The sequence below is a fragment of the Triticum urartu genome, chromosome 5, assembly GCF_003073215.2.
Source record: "Triticum urartu cultivar G1812 chromosome 5, Tu2.1, whole genome shotgun sequence".
Lineage (NCBI taxonomy): Eukaryota > Viridiplantae > Streptophyta > Magnoliopsida > Poales > Poaceae > Triticum > Triticum urartu.
In genome coordinates this window covers 605,109,892-605,133,877 of record NC_053026.1, presented here as the reverse complement: position 1 = coordinate 605,133,877, position 23,986 = coordinate 605,109,892, and the positions used below count along the sequence as shown (strand labels likewise).

Genomic DNA, 23,986 nt, shown 5'->3' with positions numbered 1-23,986 from the left:
ATCTTCATCTTCATGATAATTGGGTCACACTCATCTCAGGATTCAATTCCTTGTGGCGATGGAAACCATAAGGTTGAGCCTTGCCAAATCAGTCATCAGGGGCAGAGATCCATGCGTCGCCAGAGCCCGTAGCAGCCCATATGAGACCGACAGTTGCATCGGAGTGCATGCGGTGAGCAGCCAACATACGTCGTAGCGAGGATGTCTTTCCTGCCACTGGTAAAAGCTACACCTGCCAGCCTGAGAAATAGTGATGAATCAAGAAAGATGGGCGGCAATATGAGCAACTATTTGATTGCGATCCAGAATCCGACACTTGTACAAGCGATCCCCAAGCAAGCCAAAATGGATATCCAAAAACACCATCATCCATATAAACTAGAATAAACACGCACTAACAATGCAGAGATGATGAAATTACAGCGACCGGTTATATAAGGGGTTCAGGCATCAGGAACAGTTCACGTCGTCGACAACATACCAATCCCAGCTAAATGCATCATAGTTCAGATGCTAGTAATATTAAATCCAGCGAAACCTAAGCCAAGATACCAATCCAACGGTTTCTGAAGGTCTCGTGAATAAATAGACTAGCACTATATTAAGGTCTTAACCAACATTAATTTAGTCGTCACACATGCCCAGCCAAGCTCCCTTGAAAGCCTGAACTCCTCTCAGGCATCCCTTTCCAGCTTCGCGCTCGTCTCTTTGTTGTTGCCGCTCTCTCTCACACTCGCTCGGACATAGGTGGAAGGAGAGGGACACAGATATTTCCGGCACACATACGCCCCGTCGCACGAACGGCCTTATTTTACTGGGCACATACCCCGGACGCGGCAACACACCGCAGCCTACCCAGAGGAGCTCTCTCACAGCCGACCGGGCGCATACCACGGTCCTGGCGGAGACTACCTCATCTTTGGCTCCTAGACTCGGCTCATACCGGCGCCCAACAACACAGTGACTACTGAAGACTACATTTTCTCGTAGTTACTCGGCACTCTACACAACACCAATACATGGCTTATATAGCCAGACTCATCAGGCGTTGGCCTCACGCACGCACGCACTACCCATCATAACCGGCCGCTTACAGCACACGCTCCATGCACTTACCCATGCGCCAACTAACAACCTGCTAGCTACATGCAAGGTCATCCTTAGAACGTGGGCAGCCCACAACAGCCGCTTGACCCAGCAAAAACAAACATGCATGTAGCTACACAACGGCCTGAACGCTGCTCATGCACGAACGCGACTCCGCCAGCTTGCCGCTCCATGCCGTCGTCAAGATTAGTGCTGACACTCTTGGTTTGGGATAGCCTTGCCTGACTCGTCCTCCTCAACCACTTGTGGCTTCTCCTTCAGGTTTGATGGGGCACGCTCATCTGTTAATGAAAATTCCCAATGCTCAAAAGTTAAAAGGAATGAAAGACAATGAGAAATTGAATTATGAAATTATCAGGAGCATTTACAGATCCTAATTCATTTAAGTACAACAGTAGCAGCATCATGTAACTTGTGTTTTGGGGTTTTTCAACAAGTGCCCCTAAAGCTACAGGTACAAATTGAACAAATTCCAGATTCCATACTCTATAATAATGCAGCAGGATGCGAGCAGCACCTAAACAACAAATTTGCATGGCACATCATAACGAAGCTTATTTTCATTTGTGATCAACAGTTCAATTGGCTCCAGAAGCAAAATACTGGTAGAACCTAAACAAATGTGGCCCTCCCGAAATTATGTATATTCCAAACCTCAAACAATTCATTCAACAATGACTCGATGACTAAAGCATGATAGCACATCAATTAGGAATAAGAGTTTCTATATATACCAATTTATCAATTAACAGATGTGTGGACACCACAAACAATGCATAATAACATTCTTTTACAAGATATACCGATTTATCTCAGAGACATTAAAGGGTAGTCATGTTGTGAATGAAGAAGGGGAATTAGATGTGCTGATCAAAGAACACTTCACTGAATGTTATGCGTTGAGATTGTAAAGAATGTCAAGACCATGTTTCACAGAAGGCAGAAGGGAATTAGATAACAACGATATATACCTTCCTGTTTCCATAAATTGTAGTGCGGAAACGGAAGAATGGCGAAAAAACACCTCTTTCTTCCAGATCTTCTCGTACTCCAGGGACTTGAGGTTGAACTTGTAGATGCCAAGGTTTGTGTCGACGATGAGGATATCCCGACCCTCAAAAGAACCAAGAATTTCTGTGGCTTCATTGGGGATCTCTTGGTGTGCATTGGGGTTGCGGTGCTCGACAATTGTGGGTGCCGTCCACTCCAGGAGTCCTTCTGGGCCCATCTGCTGTGACCAAAGATGGATCGATGACCAGCCCAGGCTAGCAAATCCCAAAGCACCATTCTCCATGGCTAAGAGTATGAAGTCGCTGCTGATGCTAAGATCGCGTGTGGGGGCGTCTATGACAGCGAGAGAGTGAGATGTCAAGTCATACATCAGAATGTCAATAGTGTCATCACCATCTTCAAGGTCATCCTCATCATATTTGAGGACAAAGTATAGCTTGTCATTGACTAGGACAGAGGGATTCTGCAAGACTGCTGCAGATGCGTTAAGATGCAGAAGAGGTGATGGCTGGCTCCACTGCCCGGTCTCCGTCGAGTATACATAAGCAGATGCTTGAGCTTGAAAACCTGCAGCCCCAACATGCTCAACACCCACAAACACAACTTTGGAGTTCCCTTCGTGGCAGGCAAGGTGCTTGCAGGCACTGTCAGCACATATCACGGCAGCATGCCGGCTGTCGTACTCTCTGGGTGCGACGAGAATCCTGCGGCGGCCGGTGATCGGGTCCCAGATCAAGAACTTCACTGGGTCTGGGTCGGCATAGAGATCAGCGAGCAGAGCCCGGCCATGCCGGCAGTCCATGGCACAATCCATCTCGGCCATATCATCTGGATAAGGTGGGTGGAGGAGGCTCGTGGAAACGAAGGGGCCGACTGTATCCTCACCCTTCGGTTCATACAACTCAGGCCAGCGGCAGAAGAAACCGAGAAGTGGGGTGTTACCATGGCGCTCGACGTACTGGCTGCAGAAGCTACTGCCGGAGAGGCGACTGCTCCAGAACTTGCTCGTGAGCGAAACACGCACAAGGGACTCGGCTTCGTTCGGCCGGATGCGGAGAAAGATTGCCTCCGTGATATCATTGGATAGGATCGGTGTCGGCCGCGACTTGGTGGGTGGAAGGGCCATCTCTCTCGTCGGCAGCACGGAGTGGATCTGGAATTGGATGGAAGTGGCGGCGGAGTGAGGAGAGGGCAGAGTGAGGAGAGAGAGTGAGGAGTGAGGAGGAGAGAGGAGGTGGGTAGGTTTAGGTCTGAAATAGTGTGGATGTAGTTCTGGGCCGATTTGGGCTCGCTCGATCCGTGTCCAGTTGGGCCCAGCCCATTCGCTCGATCGCTCTATTTGGACCGCTTAGACCTATTTATCCCTCCCCCCTACTTAGGGTTTCTTTTAGCTCAAAAAAAATTATGGTTTCTCGTGCCGCCGCCGTCCTATGAGGAATTTAGGTCCCCTCGTCTTCATAGCAGGATTTATAGAGTGCTGATCCTGCCTGCCGCGGGATCCCCTCGTCTTCGGCTGCCATCTTGGATCAACGATTTTGTTCCTTTTTCAGAAAAGTCAACGGTCTACTCTTTGTGATCAACGATCACTGCTGGACCCGTCAATGGTCGCAGGCCCGCCAGTTGAGCAATTTTTACGAAAAACTCAGCTGGGTCGGCTTATACTCTCACGTGTGTGAGCGCCAATTACCCTAATTGGCGCCAACAAGGGGCTCTCCAGGTGGCCCTGGAAACTGCCATCCGTGTGATTATGCGCGTATGGCGTTCAATGGCCATAACCCTTTTCCTTCCCAACATACATGATGAAAACTTTGTGATAGTTACTTCGTTGAGAGAGAGAGAGAAAGATGGTCTTAAAAAGTAAGTGATGATGATTTAGTCAATATTCTCATGAATTTTGAACATATAAAATTGAGTAAATTTGTATTTATATGACACATCTGAATTAAATTTTAATGAGTAAAATGCATTCATGATCCTAAAATTGCGGGACGCCCTTAATTTGTACTCCAACACTTACAATCTACAGAAACTTCTAAATTATGCCATGCTTTAGAAAAAACGTGTGTCAAATTTGTTGTTTTCCACTAACGATAGCTACGGGATTTAGCAAATAGAGGAACATAGTGAGCGTCCCTTGTGGTGACTTCATCTTGCCAAATTGAGGATTTTAATTTTAGCGACCACCCCTTTAACAAACTCTCCCGATGTCATGAGGAAAATCATGCGTCAAACCAACTCCGCTCACTTCTCATAGTTGTTTCCACACAATTATTGTTTCCAACAAATTCAAGGCAGTCGGTCTGTCAAACCATTAGTTCTCAGCCCCAAAAAATATTCCCCTAAGGACGGAAAAGATGCATAAACACGGGCATTGTCAGGTTTAGAAAAATCCAGATACAAACACGAGCGATTATCTTGAATGTGTTACGAGATAAGCGGTACATTGACTACAGCAGGCTCGAAGATAACCGATGCTCTATTCAACCCCAAAGGTATCACCACTGTGCCTTGTAGAGAGATGACAATGAGTCGGCGGGATGTTTCCATGATCCTGAAGATCCCAATCAGAGAACATGTTGACTATAGTGTGTCTCCGCGGCTTCACACGAATATGCCACGAGGGTGTTAACGACTCAGTGTCGGAGTATGTGATTGCGAGGAACCTCTTTCCAAACGCGAGTGGCAACCAACCTTTTTGGATGTGGCTATCATTGCTCGCTCATTTGAAGGTTCATTACTAGGAAAAGGGCTATAGATGAAATGGATACTAATGGCGCACCTGATATATGGTGCGCCACTATAATATAGCAGTGGCGCATCATGTGCAGGTGCGCCATTAGTGTGGAAAACACTAATGACGCACTAGATACATGGTGCGCCACTAGTAACAATTTTTTTTCATTTTTACAAACATACTAATGGCGCATCAAGTAGATCGTGCGCCATTACTAGTTAAAACTAGTAATGGCGCATTGTCCACAGGTGCGCCATTACTAAGTTTTTTTCAAAAAAAATTCAAATTTTTTTTTATTTTTTTTTAAAACTAGTAATGGCGCACCGTGGGTGTGGTGCGCCATTACTAACTTTCCTTCCTCTATCCCTTTTCCCTCGAGCGCCGCCTTCCCCGGCCGAACCCAATCCCCAATCCCCCGAGCCCTCGACCTGCTGCTCCATCGCCACCCCGACCCACTGCGCCGCCACCAGTCACCCCACGCCGCACGGAGACGTCCAGGAGGACCGCCGTCGACTGCTTCTTTATCTACGGGTTCTCAATCGACCGGAGCTGCACCGTATCGTCGCCATCGTCGTCTTCCCCAACCTCGGCCTCCCTAGTCCACCTCGTCACATCGCTCCGTCCCGGCCACCCCCGACCTCCCGAGATCACCGTCGAGCACCTCGATGAGACCCTTGACCGATTTCCCCCTTCCCCCGTCGGGTTCGTCGCCGTAGGCGCTGTCGTCAAGCTCCTGTGTTGCCTCGCTGCTGCGTTGTCGTTGCAGTCGGCCGCGCCCGCGCACAGACGCGCTTGCGTGTTGCCGCCCACGGCCGCGCTCGCTGAGGGAGTCCTGGATTAGGAGGTGTTCGGGTAGCCGGACTATACCTTCAGCCGGACTCCAGGACTATGAAGGTACAAGATTGAAGACTTCGTCCTGTATCCGGATGGGACTTTCCTTGGCGTGGAAGGCAAGCTTGGCGATGCGGATATTCAAGATCTCCTACCATTGTAACCGACTTTGTGTAACCCTAACCCTCTCCGGTGTCTATATAAACCGGAGGGTTTTAGTCCGTAGGACAACTTCATCATACAACAATCATACCATAGGCTAGCTTTTAGGGTTTAGCCTCCTTGATCTCGTGGTAGATCTACTCTTGTATTACCCATATCATCAATATTAATCAAGCAGGACGTAGGGTTTTACCTCCATCAAGAGGGCCCGAACCTGGGTAAAACATCGTGTTCCTTGCCTCCTGTTACCATCCGGCCTAGACGCACAGTTCGGGACCCCCTACCCGAGATCCGTCGGTTTTGGCACCGGCATTGGTGCTTTCATTGAGAGTTTCTCTGTGTCGTCGCTTTTAGGCCCGATGGCTCCTTCGATTATCAACAACGATGCAGTCCAGGGTGAGACTTTTTTCCCCGGACAGATCTTCGTCTTCAGCGGCTTCGCACTGCGGACAGATCTTCGTCTTCGGCGACATCCTGAATTCTCTAAAGTCTCTCTCTTTATCAGGAGAGCCCTGGCCGGACTACGGTCAGCAAGGTTGGGATACGAACGATGAAGAAATTCAAAACCCACCCACCACCTACTTCGTAGCCACTATCGACGACTTAACCGACATGCTTGACTTCGCCCCCGAAGACATCGACGGCATGGACGACGATGCAGGAGACGAACAAGAACCAGCACCTGTAGGGCGCTGGAAGGCCACCTCGTCATATGACATATATATGGTGGACATTCCAAAGGATGGATATGGCGATGGAACAACGGGGGACGATAACTCTAAGAAACAGCCCAAGCGCCGGCGTCAGCGGCGCCGCTCTAAATCCCGCCAAAGCAAAAACGGTGATTCCGGCATGGGAGATAATACTACTCCGGATAGCGCCGAAGAACACCCCTCCAGCAAGATTCAACACAGGAGGACAGAGAAGCCAGCCCTCACGAGAGGGCGGCGGACCAAGAAGTTGAGGACGATAATTATACGCCTCCCTCCGAAGACGAGGCAAGCCTCGACGATGACGAGTTCGTCGTGCCAGAGGATCTCGCCGAACAAGAGCGTTTTAAACGCAGGCTTATGGCCACGGCAAGCAGCCTCAAGAAAAAGTAGCAACAGCTTAGAGCTGATCAGGATTTGCTAGCTGACAGATGGACTGAAGTCCTTGCGGCCGAAGAGTATGAACTCGAACGCCCCTTCAAGAGTTACCCAAAGTGCAGGCTGCTACCCCGACTAGAGGAGGAAGCACCTACATCACCAGCGCATGACATGGCCGACCGGCCACCTCGTGGCCGCGACAGAGAGGCCTCTTGGCCCTCCACTCAAGCCATGCCCCGACGCCGCGTTAAGCATACTAAGGCACAGGAAAATGCGCCCGACATGCGCGACATACTGGAGGACAAGGCAAGGCAAACAAGATCGATCTATGGATCGCGCAGGCGCCCCACGGCACGTGACGGTGATCGTCACTTCGGATGCAATAAATCCGGCCGGGCCGAACTCAACAGACAAAGCTCCTTCGAGCTGCGTCGTGATATAGCCCAATACAGAGGCGCCGCACACCTACTATGCTTCACAGATGAAGTGATGGATCATAAAATCCCTGAGGGCTTCAAACCCGTAAACATCGAATCGTACGATGGCACAACAGATCTTGCGGTATGGATCGAGGATTATCTCCTTCATATCCACATGGCCCGCGGTGATGATCTACACGCCATCAAATACCTCCCACTCAAACTTAAGGGACCGGCCCGGCATTGGCTTAACAGCTTGGCAGCAGACTCAATCGGTTCTTGGGAGGACCTGGAAGCCGAATTCCTTGATAACTTCCAGGGCACTTATGTGCGACCACCGGACGCCAATGACCTAAGCCACATAATTCAGCAGCCAGAGGAATCGGCCAGGCAATTCTGGACACGGTTCCTAACAAAGAAAAACCAGATAGTCGACTGTCCGGACGCAGAGGCCTTAGCGGCCTTCAAGCATAATATCCGTGACGAGTGGCTTGCCTGGCACCTGGGACAGGAAAAGCCGAAATCTATGGTAACCCTCATGACACTCATGACCCGCTTTTGCGCGGGAGAAGACAGTTGGCTAGCTCGCAGCAACAATTTAACCAAGAACCCTGGTAATTCTAATACCAAGGACAAAAGCGACAGGTCACGTCAGAACAAACAAAAGCGCCGCGTTAACAGCGACAGCAACGAGGATACGGCAGTTAATGCCGGATTCCGAGGCTACAAATCCGGTCAACGGAAAAAGCTATTCAAAAGAAATATTCAGGGCCCGTCCAGTTTGGACCGAATACTCGACCGCTTGTGCCAGATACATGGCACCCCCGAAAAGCCAGCCAATCACACCAACAGGGATTGTTGGGTGTTCAAGCAGGCAGGCAAGTTAAGAGCCGAAAACAAAGACAAGGGGCTGCATAGCGACAACGAGGAGGAGCCCAGGCCGCCGAACAACAGTGGACAGAAGGGATTTCCCCCGCAAGTGCGGACAGTGAACATGATATACGCAACCCACATCCCCAAGAGGGAGCGGAAGCGTGCGTTACGGGACGTATATGCGATGGAGCCAGTCGCCCCAAAGTTCAACCCATCGTCCTCCTGCCCGATCACCTTTAATCGAAGGGACCACCCCACTAGCATCCGTCACAGCGGCTTCGCCGCATTGGTTCTAGACCCAATTATTGACGGATTTCATCTCACAAGAGTCCTCATGGACGGCGGCAGCAGCCTGAACCTGCTTTACCAGGATACAGTGCGAAAAATGGGCATAGATCCCTCGAGGATCAAGCCCACCAAAACGACCTTTAAAGGTGTCATACCAGGTGTAGAAGCCAACTGTACAGGCTCAGTCACACTGGAAGTGGTCTTCGGATCTCCGGATAACTTCCGAAGCGAGGAGTTAATCTTCGACATAGTCCCGTTCCGTAGTGGCTATCACGCACTGCTCGGGCGAACCGCATTCGCAAAATTCAACGCGGTACCGCACTATGCATACCTCAAGCTCAAGATGCTAGGCCCTAGAGGAGTAATCACGGTCAATGGGAACACTGAACGCTCCCTCCGAACGGAGGAGCACACGGCAGCGCTCGCAGCAGAAGTACAAAGCAGCCTCTCTAGGCAGTTCTCCAGTTCGGCCTTCAAAAAGCCGGACACTGTCAAGCGCGCCTGGAGTACCCTACAACAAGAGCGCCTGGCACGTTCTGAGCTAGCGTAGCAATGCGGCCCCAACCCTAGCCCTCGCGATATAGCGAAACTAGTGCTTCGCGTACATAACTACGCTCTTGAAATACCATGGGCACAGGGGAAGGGGCACTATCACGGCACGCCCGAAATACGGCTTAAACCGCACCAAGGGCTGCCGGATTCCTTTTTTTCTTTTTTTCTCTTACTCTCAGGACTCCATACTTCGGATGACCCGTTCGGCAATTCAACTGCCGCACAAATGATGCAAGATCCAGAAAAGCAAACAAGCCACGCCGCACTATGGAACTCCCAGGTGGTCTCTATTGCGAGCAGTATACCTGTTTTTTAATACAATTCCGCGGCCTGCCCCTGGCCAGGACATGTTAAATAGTCCAATTTCTTTTGCTTATCGCACTATTTGTATCGTTCCGCTTTCATAGCAGCCTTTCTATAAACAATGCATAGCTTTTTGTCTATTTTTTGCATTATCCTCTTTTTTATATATATGTTTATTAATAACATGTTGCATCCGTACACTGTGGTACGGCAAAAATACGCCAGGGGCTTCAATACCCATCAATATAGCGTGAGAAGTCCGTACACTTTCACAAGTGCGGCACCCCGAACTTATAGCACTATATGCATCGGCTCCGAATTATGATTTGGGTCAATAGTTGGGTTTGCCCGGCTCCTGTGTTTTGGTGCCTTACGTTGCGCTATATCGGCTAACGTAGCACTAGGAGAACTACTGCGATTGTGCCCCAGTTGAGCTGGGCTGAGCACCTCAGTAGAGAAAACTAAAACTGACTGTCATGATGAGGCGAGAGACCGGTCGCTGTTCGAGAGGTTTTTCGAGTCCTTAAAGACTTATGCCGCTTCGAGCGAGGAACCGGCTTTGTCCGGCTAAGACGTGGATAGCGCCCCGAACTCGGTCTTCCGAATACTAGGGGTTTCGTCAAAATTTAAAATTATAGAGTTCTATGGCTAAGTGAGAGTGTTCAAGCATTATAGTCCGATTGCCTTGTTCGTTGTGTTGAGCGCCTCCCTCGACGTACCCAATCATGGAAAAAAGAGCACTCAGGTTTATCCCGAACACCCCAGCACTAGTGACATGGGGGCAGAAACCGACGACTGGCCATCTCTTAATTTTTTGATAAACGGCCGCACAGAAAGTAATATTTTAAATTCAACAAGCATTGCTTAACGCATCTTATATACTGAAGAAGTTCATCCCCACTATCTCAATTATCTTGACATGCACCCTATTCACCTCATCACACATGCCCCACACATGTCACCTCCTATTTTTGTTCACATGCAATCATCTCACCTCAGTGCATGTGCCACATCAGCAGCCCGTTCCAATGAATGGCTCCGTTTCCAGCAAACAACCGAACAGCCAAGGTTTAGACTGCAATTTTTTAACCAGGCCAGTAGTTTCGTACGTGACACGTACCTGGCTTGGTTGTTGGTGATAGCCTAGCTAACGCATGCCTCTTTATTATTTCAGTCCTGGTATTAGCCCATCTATCTAATTACAGCGAGTAGGTTGCTCAGTACATCTTCTCTGGTGCGAGTCTCATCACTGCTGCTCTCTCTTCCGCTTGACGCGGCAACGATCGAGAAGCTTTCCACTCATCACCATTGAACGACAGCCACAAACTCACAAGAAACGGAAACCATAATTACCTGGCCTTATTACCATGCAGAATATATGATTGGGGCGGCTCTTCCTGATGTCAACTCCCCATCTTCTTCACGACAATTACTCCCCCACGGTTTAGCGGGGAGGGGATTGAAGGGTGGGATTTAGTTCACGACGCTAACAAAAACATACAGATTTGTTCATTTTTTTTGGCAGCAGATCTCTGCTTGCGTCATCCTTAGGGGAAATCATGGATGGATAAAGATGCTAGTGAGCAACTGCCGGAAGGCAAATTACGAGCAGGACAACAATGTAAACAGGGCGAATGGTAAGGCACCAATTGAACAGGTTCCATGAATTTACCATATATATACTAGTTTAATTTTCTTCTTCCGTCCAGGGTTACATCATTGAACATATCTATACAAATGACAAAAAGAAATTTGCACTACACTCCTCTATCCTTTACCTCGACATTCCTGTCAGGGAGGTAAATGTGTTCCCAAATTCATGACTTCTCTTAATTTCTAATAAATTCTTGATCCTTTTTACTTTATTGAGTCTCATGGTATTTTGATTATTGATCGAATTTCTATTTGATCTTAAACCACTATCCATTAGAGATTTGGAACGATGACTGCCACCGTTCAATATCAGTGTAGTTACTGATTTTGTTGGGAGAAGCTTTGATATGTACTTCTATTAACAATTCACATGTCATCTGTGCAGATTTCCAAAGTTTTTGTCCGATCACTGAATCTCTACCGACACACTACCAAGTGTCTTATGACTGCAATCTATGGTTATGTTCGTCTTACATTTTACTATGGTCATCCCTATTTTGTATCAGCTAGACATCTACCCTATATCTCCTAATAGTAACATACAGGTGTTAAACATGGTGCATACAGTTTGCCAAACATAGTGCTTTTTTGGTAGGTTCAGGCGGTCTTTTGGGCCAGGAAAAATATTTTAAGATCTATCACAAACAACCGGTTCCAATCTTGCTTAAACTGATTACAATGTTCATATTTGTATTTTTAAAGTTTGCCAGATTTTTCCACATGCCGTGTTGTACTGGTGCTTATTGACGACAATTGTTTATACCGTTGAAACATTATAATGGGACTTTGCTGAATTATTGCGCTACTGCAACTGTTACCTTGGTCTGCCAAGCTTCCTGTAATTTGCAGGACTGAAAAGTATAGAATATATTTTAGTAGGATATTCATATATCTTATACATTTTGCAAATGTGCTTTGTGTGTCCGAAAATTCATTTTATTTTTTATCCCTTATCTTTGCTTTAAGAATTCACCTCATGAATCTCTAAAATATTACACACAAATGTCTCGCAGCAACGCGCGAGGTATCATCTAGTATGAACAAGTTTTCAGCGTACAGGATAACACGAGCGAGTTCATTCAAAAATTACATCCTTGGTACATTCATCCGCCATAAGGCGGGCACCAGCCAGAACATCCTTGTAATAATTCTCGGGCTTGCGATGCTCCTTCCCCGGCGGCGGCCCGTCCCTCACAAGCTTCTCACCGTCCAGCTTACCCCAGTGCACCTTTGCACGGGCAAGGGCCCTACGGGCACCTTCGATGCAGACGGAGCGCTTGATGACCTCGAGCCTTGGACAAGCCTCCACCAGCCGCCGCACCAGTCCGAAGTAGCTCCCAGGCAGGGCCTCTCCAGGCCACAGCCGAACTATGAAGCCCTTCAGGGCTTGTTCAGCCGCCTTGTGGAGCTCGACCAACTGTTTCAGTTGGTCGCTCAAGGGCACAAGGTGTCCGGCCTCAGCGTACTGAGACCAGAACACCTTCTCCGTCGAGCTGCCTTCCTCGGCTCGGTAGAATGCGGCGGCATCGGATACGCTGCGGGAAAGATCTGCGAATGCCCCTGGAGAGCTCCGGATTCGGGTAAGTAACAAGTAGTTTACTTTTATATGTCTGCTTTGCATAGAGAATGCCTTACCCGCCGCTATCTTTTTCACCGCATCCAATTCCTGGAGGGCCTTCTGGGCTTCGGCCTTGGCAGATTTGGCAGTTTTAAGGGCCGCAGCAAGCTCGGACGCTCGCGTCTTCGAGTCGAGCTCCCAACTCTTATGTTTTTTCATGAGAGCCTGAAACTCTTGCTGCACCTCGCCGACCTGCGCCTCAAATTTCTCCCGCTCGGTGCGCTCCGTGGCCGCTTTCTTCTCGGCCTCGGACAGCGCCTGCTTGAGGGTCGCCACCTCAGTTGTGGCCCCTACAATAAGCAGTGTACTCCTGTCATTTTTTGCAATTGCGTCTTCTTATAGGCATTTTTTCTATAAGGTATCTCTTACCTTCTTTCTCCTCGAGCTGCCGTTTGGCAAGGCCGAGCTCTTGCTTGGTCCGCTCGAGGCCCTGCTTCAGGGCACCCACCTCCGCAGTCAGTGCGGCGGTGGCCAGCAGCGAAGTCTGCATACGTATATTGACTCCTTTTTAGTTAGACTCCTGCGATATTTAATAGATCCTCTATTCGGCTTTTCTTTCCGAACGCCAAACAGAGCATCAGGGGCTACTGTCTATGCGGTAATATTTTTACATATTTTTTACTTACCTCGAAGCCTGTTAGAAGGCTAGCACAAGATTCAGTCAGTCCGCTTTTGGCGGACCGAACCTTCTGGACCACCGTACTCATGATGGTACGGTGCTCCTCGTCGATGGAGGCGCCCTTAAGCACCTCCAGCAGATTGTCCGGCGCCTCCGGTTGGACGGGGGACGCCGGCTCAATAGGCTTGCTCCTCTTGGCAGGAGTTCGCCTGCCGCGGTCCGGAACCGTTGATGATTCCGGCGCGGTGTCTGGCTTAAAGCCGGACTTGGAGCCCTGGGGGGTCTGGTCCCCTTTACTCCTAGAGTCCGGGAGGTCGCCTCGCGGTTCCTCCTGGACCACCTCCTCTTGCCCCGGAGCTTGTTGCGACGCCACTTCGGCGTCATCCGCAGCACAGGGGGAGGCAGCGGGCGGAACTGAATTCACGTCCGATGAATCCAGGGAGCCGCTCGACGACTCGTCGAGCCCGTCCTTGGGCGGGCTGCATGATTACATTCGACATTAGGGAAAGCTGCGCAACAAAAGGAATATCATGAGTTACTCTGGTATCCGAACACTTACGATTTCGCCGGACGCTTGGCCCTGTCCGGCCACTCCTCTTCATCCTCGTCGGCGTCGGGGGCGTAGTCCGGCGGAGGGGTTTTCCTCTTCTTGGACCCTTCGGCCTCCCCTACTGGGGCGGCCTTCCTCTTCTTTCCTCCCCCCGCTGGAGGGGAAGAGGTCTCTTCTTCCTCCTCCTCGTCTTCACGAGAGGAGTGCGTCTCGGACTCGTCGGACGACGAGTCCGACACCACCGTATGTCGGGAACTCTTTCGAGTCCCCGTGGCCTTCTTCTTCTTGGCCTTCTTCTCTGGCACCACATAAGGTGCCGGAACCAGCAGCTTCACTAGGAGAGCAGGGGCTGGGTCTTCGGGCAAGAGAGCCGGACAGTTAATCAGTCCGGACTTCGCCTGCCAATCCTGTTAAAGGTGAGGGAGTTTAGATCCCGCATAGAGTCAAACTATGAAGAAAAATTAACATCCTATAAAAGATGAAAATATTTTACCTCGCCAGCAAGACGCTGCGAGCTGAATCCGCGGTCTTCGGAGGCGGATGTGGGAGCCTCGGCGCCTTTGGTTAGCCCCCTCCAGACATCTTCGTACGTCGTGTCAAAGAGCCTGCTCAGAGTTCGGTGCTGCGCCGGGTTGAACTCCCACAAATTGAAGTCCCGTTCTTGACACGGAAGGATCCGGCGGACGAGCATGACCTGGACTACGTTGACAAGCTTGAGCTGCTTGTTCACCAGGGACTGGATGCATTTTTGCAGTCCGGTCACCTCTTCTTTGTCGCCCCACGACAAGCCCGTCTCCTTCCAGGACGTGAGCCGCGTAGGGGGTCCGGATCGAAATTCAGGGGCTGCGATCCACTTCGGATCGCGTGGCTCGGTGATGTAAAACCACCCTGACTGCCACCCCTTCAAGGTCTCCACAAAGGAGCCCTCGAGCCATAGGACGTTGGCTATTTTGCCCGCCATGGCACCTCTGCACTCCGCCTGGTTGCCGCGCACCACCTTTGCCTTGACGTTGAAAGTCTTGAGCCAGAGGCCGAAATGGGGACGGATGCAGAGGAAAGCCTCACACACGACGATAAACGCCGAGATATTGATGATGAAGTTCGGGGCCAGATCATGGAAATCTAGGCCATAGTAGAACATGAGCCCGCGGAGAAATGGGTGGAGAGGAAAACCCAGTCCGCGGAGGAAGTGGGGAAGAAATACTACCCTCTCATGGGGCTTTGGGGTGGGGAGAAGCTGCCCCTCCTCAGGAAGCCGGTGCGCGATGTCTTTGGACAGGTATCCGGCCTTCCTTAGCTTTTTGACATGGCCCTCCGTGACGGAGGAGACCATCCACTTGCCTCCCGCTCTGGACATTGCTGGAGAAGGTTGAGGTAGGAAGTGCGGGCTTGGGCGCTGGAGCTCGGGTGCGCAGAAGATGGATAGGCAAAGGAGGAAGAAGGCGTAGATAAAAAGGTGGATCCTTATCCCCTTATATGGGCGGATGCGACTATGCGTCCCCACCAGCCTAGTAAAACTCGCTTGCCTCCCAAGCGCCGTGATAAATGGCGCGGTTGGGTTACCCACGTCCGTATTGATGAGAATCTCGTAAAAGGGGGACACGATCTCTGCTTTGACAAGATGTGCCAAGGAAACCGCCTCGCAAAACATGCTGAGGTGGAAAAGTGAAAACGATTCGAATAAAGGCTTGGCCGTAGTGTGATGTCACGCTGCGGAATACGTCAGCAGATTAGATTTGTGTTAATATTATTCTCTCTGTGGCAATACGTGGAAACTTATTTTGTAGAGCCGGACACTACTCTTGGTGTTTACAAACTTTTATGAAGAATTTGGAGGAGGAACCTGCCTTGCAATGCCGAAGACAATCTACGCACCGGACTCGTCGTCATTGAAGCCTGGTTCAGGGGCTACTGAGGGAGTCCTGGATTAGGGGGTGTTCGGGTAGCCGGACTATACCTTCAGCCGGACTCCAGGACTATGAAGGTACAAGATTGAAGACTTCGTCCTGTGTCTGGATGGGACTTTCTTTGGCGTGGAAGGCAAGCTTGGCGATGCGGATATTCAAGATCTCCTACCATTGTAACCGACTTTGTGTAACCCTAACCCTCTCCGGTGTCTATATAAACCGGAGGGTTTTAGTCCGTAGGACAACTTCATCATACAACAATCATACCATAGGCTAGCTTTTAGGGTTTAGCCTCCTTGATCTCGTGGTAGATCTACTCTTGTACTACCCATATCATCAATATTAATCAAGCAGGACGTAGGGTTTTACCTCCATCAAGAGGGCCCGAACCTGGGTAAAATATCGTGTTCCTTGCCTCCTGTTACCATCCGGCCTAGACGCACAGTTCGGGACCCCTACCCGAGATCCGCCGGTTTTGACACCGACACTCGCCCTCGCCTTGTTGCTGCTCCTCCCTCTTGCTTTACTCCTGCTGCTCCTCCTCTCAACGTCTTGCCGCTGCTCTTCTCTGAAACCTCAAAACTGTTGTTGCTCCTCCTCTCCACTTCCCTCCTGCTGCACTTCTCTAAATCTGAATCCTTGCTGTCTCCCTCTCTCTCTATCAAATTTCTATGAATTTGAGAAGTGTACTATTCAAAATTGTGTAATGTTCAGATTTTATATATTTTTGCAACCTATTAATTGTTTAGTTTAGATTTGTGTTTGTCTAGTTTAGATTCGTGATATATAAGGTACATTGATACACAACATGCAGCTGCAGCCCCCATAGATACTTTTTTGTTTTGAAAAAGACGATATATGAAATGTGAGAATTCTTAAAATATGAATTATCGTGAAGTAGCTTGGTCGTGCCAAGAAAATGCTGCATTTTTGGTACTTGAAAGGTTCATGCTGATTCAGCAAATCCATGTGGCCTATTGAAAATTTAGAACTTGTGATCAGGAGATGTTTGGGAAAAAGGAGTGTAGGTACTGTTCTTGTGTTGGGATAATTTTGTAGATTTTTAGGAGCTAGGGGAAATAGGGTTGTAGTTGTAAACTGAAAATGGATCAGAATGGACAAGTGGGTGTTTCTCTCAAAAATTTCAAAAGAGTAGGATGGGTCTTTGTTCAAAAATGATTTATAGGAATTATAGGGTCTTCCAAAAATTTTGTGGCAATTTTATAAAAATTATTTGAATTAGTTTTAGTGCAATAGAGGCAACTCAGAGTTTGAGAATGGTATTAAAGGGATTTGTTTTTGGGGTAAATTCTATTATGAAATAATTCCTACTGTTATTTAAAATATAAATGAAATGATTTGGAACACCAAGCAAGAGTTACGTTTCAAGTTGCTGAACCTTTTCATCTAAACTTGCAGAAGATTTAATTGATCATACAGAAAATGAAAAACGAAGGTCATACCGATCCTAGTTGGTATTATTTTTCATGGCTAGAAGATATATTGTTGTACCACGAGTGAAGGGAAGGAGTTTGCTAAGTTTTGTCTCCGACCATCGTGTCGTGATGATTTTCGGAATGTCGAGAGGCCCTTGAGTTTGCCGGAATGTCGATTAACTTCCGTTCCAGGAAAATCGGGTACTCCATATGTCCTATTTTCAGCAAAGGTCATGCTAAAAATTTTCGTGAATTTTAGCATGACTTTTCTAAAAATAGGACATATGGGGTACTTGCGACAAATGCATGGGCCGGGGTATCTTAGTACTTAATTAAGTAGGATCAACTGCCTCTTGTGTTATACATATAGAAGTGTGATATCAACTCATAGTTATTACTAATGTCAGCTGCTCGTCATCGATAAACCCTAATCTGGAAGAGGAACCACTCATCCTATGTAGTTTTGAATTATGAACGTAGGAAATGTCGTCATCGGACGACGAAAGTCTTCCGGGGGAGTGCGACTGGTGCCACGACAATCGAGGTCTGTGCGACAGGCCTCACCTGGACGATGATCGACGCTTCAGCATTAAGCTCGAGGAGACCTTCGAAGTTGAAACGGTGCGCAACGACGACAATAGTTTTTTTCATAATTAAGCATGACTTCAACTATTTCAACATGTAATTTTTCATCTTTTACAATTCGAGTATAGCTTATCCCATGCCATGCAAGACGCTATGTCTTGGAGAGGATGGATTTTGAAGACCATGAAATTTCTGAAACAAAGAAAATTCACCTAAAAATAGGACATGAAAGGAAGCATTTTGAAGATCACGATGTGGACTTTGAAGTAAATCTGTATAATTCTGGGAGCGTAACCCATTTTGATTATAAAAATTGGGAAGCATTTTGCAAGATGTATGGTTTTGATGAGGGTATGCTTGTCACCATGGATCTTGGTAATCCTGACATCGACCAAGACAATATGGACATTTGGGTCCTTGTTGATACGCCTCCAGTTCTACCGCTATGTGAGTTTCTCAAACATAGTTATTAGCTAATTTATATTGTTTATTTCAAAATAGTTGATAGCTTATTTCCATTGACAGCTTATTTTTATTGTTCAAAGAATGTGCGGGAGATGGTAAACAAAACCCACTACACCGATGGCTCCGAATTAACAACTTACAAGGAGGAAAATCATCTGGTCGGATATTGTACTGACATTGAGAATTACAATATTTACAATCAAACTCCTCAACATTATGGTCAATACGTGCCACTAGTGCATGTGTTCAACTACGGTAACTACCATGGAGACACCATGGTAAGATTTTTACTATTACGACATCCGTGCATCTTTTGCATACTTCTAAAACTAGTACATCATTGCTAACTATGAAGTTATTACTATATTTTTCAACAGATAATCTCAGAGAATTGTGTGCCTCATTTGATGTATCAGAAAGGTAGTCTTAATATTTTGAACAGACAGCCAGGTCATCCTACGAATCTCAACTGTCCATACGAGATTTCTAAAAGAAGTGGAGACATGAAAATCAAAGGATGAAAAAAATGTATAGACAGTCGTAAGGAGGTTCTTGGAAGCAAAAGGAAGCGAAGCGCAAGAATTGGAGACATGATGTTCTCCATTCTCCATAATGGAGAGTCAGGGTCTATATTGTTTTATACTATTTTACCTTAAATAAGGTATTTAGGTCCTGCCTAATACTGATGATCATGTGCTAAGAACAATTAAGTAGGGTTGGTTCGATGACTATCAAGATGATGATCGTATGACTTGTTATTAATAACGAGTAGAAGTTGTATGATGATGATTAGTAGGACTTGTTAGAATTAGTATTACTTCTGACAGACTCGCTACTCGCGGTCTCGAGACTTGTAATGTTCTATCTTTGTTCGGTCTTTTGAATTCAGAGACTAATATGATGAATTGTATTCGTAGACTAATCTTCTATTGTATTCGATGAATTTGCTGTTGCTGTGTGGTGCTGTCTATATTCTGTCCAATAATATATTTTGTAACCTATGCAAAAATCAGAAAAATAAAAAAAACCTAATATTCATACTGCCAAAGCACATGGGTAAATATGGCCCCTGGGAGGCATATTAATGGCGCATGTTGGTCTATACTAATGGCGCACCAGTGGTGCGCCATTAATATATAATACTAATGGCGCACTAGTAGTGCGCCATTAGTAGGCAAAACTGGTGCGCCACTAGTAGGCCTTTTCCTAGTAGTGGTTGGGTACACCCATGAAGCTGCGGCCCTCGCTTTCTAATTCGAACACCAGAGGCACTCGACCTCTTGCATTGTATCCAATCCATCCTGTATTATTAACAAAATATTGCATTTTGAAATCCTTTCAAACTCTTTATGTGTGTATGTTTTCAGTTTGCTGCTTAATGAGGCGTGTCAGAGGTGCCTCAATTGGCAGTCTAGAGTTGCTTGTGTTGGCTTGGATGTCGGAGCGCACTCTAGTTGGACGCCCCTTACCTGGCTGCGCGGACCGTGGGAGTATGCGGGTGATCCAAATGAGCTACCGGCCATTTCATACAAGTGAGGCCAGGTTGGAATATACCACGCGAGGCCGGGGAAAGAAACATGAGCCAAGTTTCCATGTTATTTTACTTCAAAGATGTTCTATTCAATGCATCAATTTTCAATTCTATTTGTACCATCTCAGTCAAACTCTGGCGACATGAGCTTGTTAATCATTTTTGAGTAAAGCACTCCCTCAGGTCCTTTTTTACTTCACATATTAGATTTTTGTCAAGTCAAACTTTATAAAGTTTGGCCAAATGTATATTAAAGAAATATCAACATCTGCAATACCAAATATATATAATATGAAACTAAATTTTATAACAACAGTTTTATAATAAATCTAAAGATATTTGGTATTATGCGTGTTGATATATTTTTCTATAAGTTTGGTCAAAATAGAGATACTTTGATTTCAGACAAAATTTATATACAGACTGAAAAAGAACCGAAGGATGTCAGTGAGCCACGCGCCGGGCCTCACCCGCCGCAGGTGCGTTCATCACGTGTGCATCGTACGCGGCCGTGCCCGCCATTGTCACGACGTGGCCACGAGAATGCTGTTGTGCACGCCGACGTCAAGGACTTGACGCACGAGTTTGCCGCGTGCGACATGGTCTTCCTGGCGGTGGCCGTAGGCGTGGCGGAAGCTAACGTTGTGGTGCACGTGCACCTCCCGTGCCTGCGTGCCGGCCCCTTAGAACGCCTCTCCGGAGAACCCATTTTCATGTGCTCTTGCAGGTGCTAGACAACCTCACCTCACGTACGACACCCCAACACAAAGGGAGGGAATGTGGCAGAGCACGTACGGTGGCGCCGGAGCTGACCATGATGGGCAGCACGACGCTCGTCTGCAGGAAACGTATGTGCAGCCGAGGGAAGGGATCAGCCACCGTGCCTACTCGCCGGCCACCGCCCGGTCCCAGTCGTCTAGTTGGTCGATCCGGTCTCAAGTTCGTAACCTTCAGCCGGTGTGATGCCGCTGTTGCACTCAGCATTCAAAGACTCTGTGGGATGAGAGGATCTGGTTCGTGTCTGCAACCAAAGCCAAGGCATCACGATAGCAACGGCATTTTCCTGGTGAAATCAGCCTACAGTGTGCATTGACTCACACGAGGAAACAAAGGCAGTGCTGCAGCCCAGGTTGAGCAGCGATAGGCTCCACCATGCTGGTTGGTTGAGGAGAAACTGAGCTCGCCTGCATTTGATCATGCTCAGTGGGCCACCTGTGTCTCTGGAACTCTGGATCTTCATTCATTTTACAGTCTACTTTTGCCCACAGGCATGTAATGAGACTGCTCATATGCTAGCAGCTAGGGGTGATACCATGAGAGGCGGTGGACGAACTTCCCCGATTACAGGGATGCAAGCGGAGACATCCGCCAGGTAAAAACTAAGCTAATCACTGCTACTTTAATAACCATACTGGTGCAAAATTGATGGATGCGGACGCTCGCAGGCTCCTCCGCCTGTGCATGCCTACACCCATTATGTACCGGGTTTAGCAGCCTTAATGGAGTAGCAGAGTTTCATCTCAAGAAAAACAAAAAGTTTCCACCGATACTGCAAGTAATTGCTGACGTAACACCAATTTGTCCAAATCCTAACAACAGCGATAACTTAAATAACACAACGAAACCAGCAGGCAAAGAATGGAATGACAAGAATTACAAGCACCGTGTCGCAACTATCTTTTTTTTCCCGTAGCGACGACGACGGTTCAAGACCCACAGCAAGCCGACTTCTGTCCTGCTGCTGCACTGGCATCACCCTCCGTGTTGATCTTGATAGTCCCCCCCTGAAACCAACGAGATTACTGTAAGGCACTGCCCAGCCGTCGCAAGCGCAAAGATGCTCTCAGAACTATGGGAATGATTGGGATACCTCAGTCTTGGAATCTGCCTCCGAGAGTCTCTGTTTGATGTCTCTTGCTATAGAGAAGAAAACCTGCTCGACATTCATGTTTGTCTTTGCACTCTGCGGGGACAGTAATATATAAAGGATTATGCGTGGGAAACAAATGCCAAGGTATCGGCAGTTGGGCACCAATGCTTAGAAAGATGCCATATAAATCAACATAAAATTTCACTGCTGTGCGGAGCTTAAATGCTACATGTAGCAAGGTTGAAGGTTGTGACTTTCACTAACCGCTTCAAAGAACTGGATCCCGTATTCATCGGCCAGGGCCTGGCCCTTTGAAGTGGGAACAGCCTGCATGAAAGCAATTGAGCAGATAAGAGAGATATGGATTCTTCCAAAGATAAGTGAGTGACAAACTGAATGTAAAATGTAAGCCATAATAATGCTGAGCATGTTTTCTTTTTGTTTGCATGACATCTAAATGTATCAGAGTAACATCTGTACAGCTTAAATCTAATTTAACAAATAGTAACATCTGCTTAGCCTGAATATAGTTCGGTTCGGTGAATATCTATTTTCTGCATTGCACATGAAACAAACCAGTCCGCAACATGAAGCTAAGATGAAACAGCTACAGAACAAACATGCCTAGAAACAGGCCAGGATACAAGAGTATACCCTTTTGCTTTCATCCATATCCGCTTTGTTCCCCACCAAAATTTTGCTCACGTTATCTGAAGCATGCTGTTCAATGTTTTTGATCCAATTTCTGATGTCTGCAAACAATGGAGATAATCAGAAAAAGGAAATTTTGCTCAATGTTATCTGAAGCACACAGGTCCATACTATTGAATGACGCCTCGTCCGTGACATCATAAACAAGTAAAATGCCCATCGCTCCCCTGTAGTAGGCTGCAAAGAAGAATTGCACATTTCACAAACTTCATCCATACAATCAGGAGGAGCCTACTCTTGCTTTGCTCAAAGTGTGGAACCATACCAGTAGTTATAGTCCGAAAGCGTTCTTGGCCAGCAGTATCCCAGATCTGCAACTTAATCCGCTTGCCATCCAACTCAACAGTCCTTATCTTGAAGTCAATACTGTTTCAAGAAACCCAGTCATGATTCATAACTTCATACAAGCATTACCATGTAGAATAATAATTCCCAAGCTAATATTTTTGTGATTTCTACAACAGTACATACCCAATAGTGGTGATGAAGCTAGTGGTGAAGGAGCCATCTGAGAACCGCAGAAGCAGACAACTTTTCCCAACACCTACGTAAGTAAATAAACTTTGTAAATGATTGATAATGGAACAACATAGAATGCTATAGTCTGTGCCAGAAAAACCTAAAGCTGGAATCCAGAAGTACATCGACTGGGAATACTCAGAGAGAAGACTAGTCACAACAAGGTAAAACCATAAATGCTCCTTTAGACATGAAATCGGAGAAATGCTGTGTAAGGCTAATAGGCTAAGCATCAGTTACAAGTTGCACATCGACATGAAAACAACAAGAGTATACATAACCAAAACATACAGGTATGGTAAGGTCACAGAAACAGGGGGAAAGCTAGTGGTTTGCTTAATCCTGGTTCAGTTATTTACACAGTTAAGGGGAAAGAGAAAATGAAATTCATTATCCTACTTGCACGATTCATACCAACCATGCGATTTCCGTAACACCGGGACAGGCAGTTACAGGAACAAGAGCTTGCTCCTGACTCCATGTGACGATCAATGTAATAACTACATCCTCACTTGTATCAGTTGCGCGATTACGTAGCTCCTATTGCTTCTATAATTTGCAAGCAGGAACAGGCTACTCCTGTTACAGAGCACGCACTAATCCAACGGAACACGAGAGGCTAGATTCTATCGCCCGTTCAAATTTCACACGGGCACACAGCAGCCTCCGCGAAAAATGATCTAGCGCGCCAGATCCCAACTGGCGCATCGAAATCAAACCGCCTAACGAATACGCCGCCAGATCCCGCGCGGATCGAGAGGCGAGGACGGGGGAAGGGAACAGGGGGGAGGGGGGCTCACCGCTGTCGCCGATGAGGAGGAGCTTGATGAGGTAGTCGTAGTCGGCCCGAGCCCTAGCCGGCGGCGCCGCCATCGCGCCCTAACTCCCAGGCCTGATCAAAAAAACCGCGACGAAATTAAATTAGATCAACGCGGCGAACGGGGAGCGAAACGAACGGCGCGACGGACGGACCGAGCGAGGCGGGGACGGCTTCGCTCGCGCGCGCGCGTGCTCCGATGCGGCGGCGGCGTTCGTCCGATCGATCTCCGCTTCGTCCGTCTCTCTCTCTCTCTCTCTCTCTCTCTCTCTCCCCGCGCGAGCAGCGGCGCGTGGGCGAGGCCGGAGAGGAGGGGAGGGAGGCGAGGAGAGGGGGG

General features: G+C 47.8%; 2 protein-coding genes across 2 annotated transcripts; both read right to left on the bottom strand.

Moving 5' to 3' along the window:
- Positions 1–965: 965 nt before the first annotated feature.
- Positions 966–3,346, bottom strand: LOC125511150. The gene is made up of 2 exons (XM_048676449.1): positions 2,079–3,346; positions 966–1,388 (listed from the first exon to the last, which is right to left on the bottom strand). Exons 1-2 carry the CDS (start codon positions 3,242–3,244, stop codon positions 1,385–1,387), a joined length of 1,170 nt encoding a protein of 389 aa, XP_048532406.1. The 5' UTR covers positions 3,245–3,346; the 3' UTR covers positions 966–1,384.
- Positions 3,347–21,252: 17,906 nt separating this feature from the next.
- On the bottom strand, positions 21,253–23,986 carry LOC125511149 (ras-related protein RABE1c-like). Its single transcript, XM_048676448.1, has 9 exons — positions 23,805–23,986; positions 23,633–23,724; positions 22,785–22,857; positions 22,579–22,679; positions 22,425–22,490; positions 22,257–22,354; positions 21,867–21,929; positions 21,603–21,695; positions 21,253–21,516 (listed from the first exon to the last, which is right to left on the bottom strand). The coding sequence occupies exons 2-9, from the start codon at positions 23,703–23,705 to the stop codon at positions 21,439–21,441; spliced, it is 645 nt and encodes a 214-aa protein (XP_048532405.1). The 5' UTR covers positions 23,706–23,724; positions 23,805–23,986; the 3' UTR covers positions 21,253–21,438.

Bases quoted from the DNA above. Each gene is read 5' to 3' on its own strand.
- LOC125511150 (XM_048676449.1), bottom strand. From the start codon at position 3,244: ATGGCCCTTCCACCCACCAAGTCGCGGCCGACACCGATCCTATCCAAT.
- LOC125511149 (XM_048676448.1), bottom strand. From the start codon at position 23,705: ATGGCGGCGCCGCCGGCTAGGGCTCGGGCCGACTACGACTACCTCATC. The intron at 22,680-22,784 runs GTATGTACTGTT...TTCTTGAAACAG, and splicing joins AGCTTCATCACCACTATTGG to TATTGACTTCAAGATAAGGA. The intron at 22,355-22,424 runs GTATGGACCTGT...CATTGTTTGCAG, and splicing joins GGACGAGGCGTCATTCAATA to ACATCAGAAATTGGATCAAA.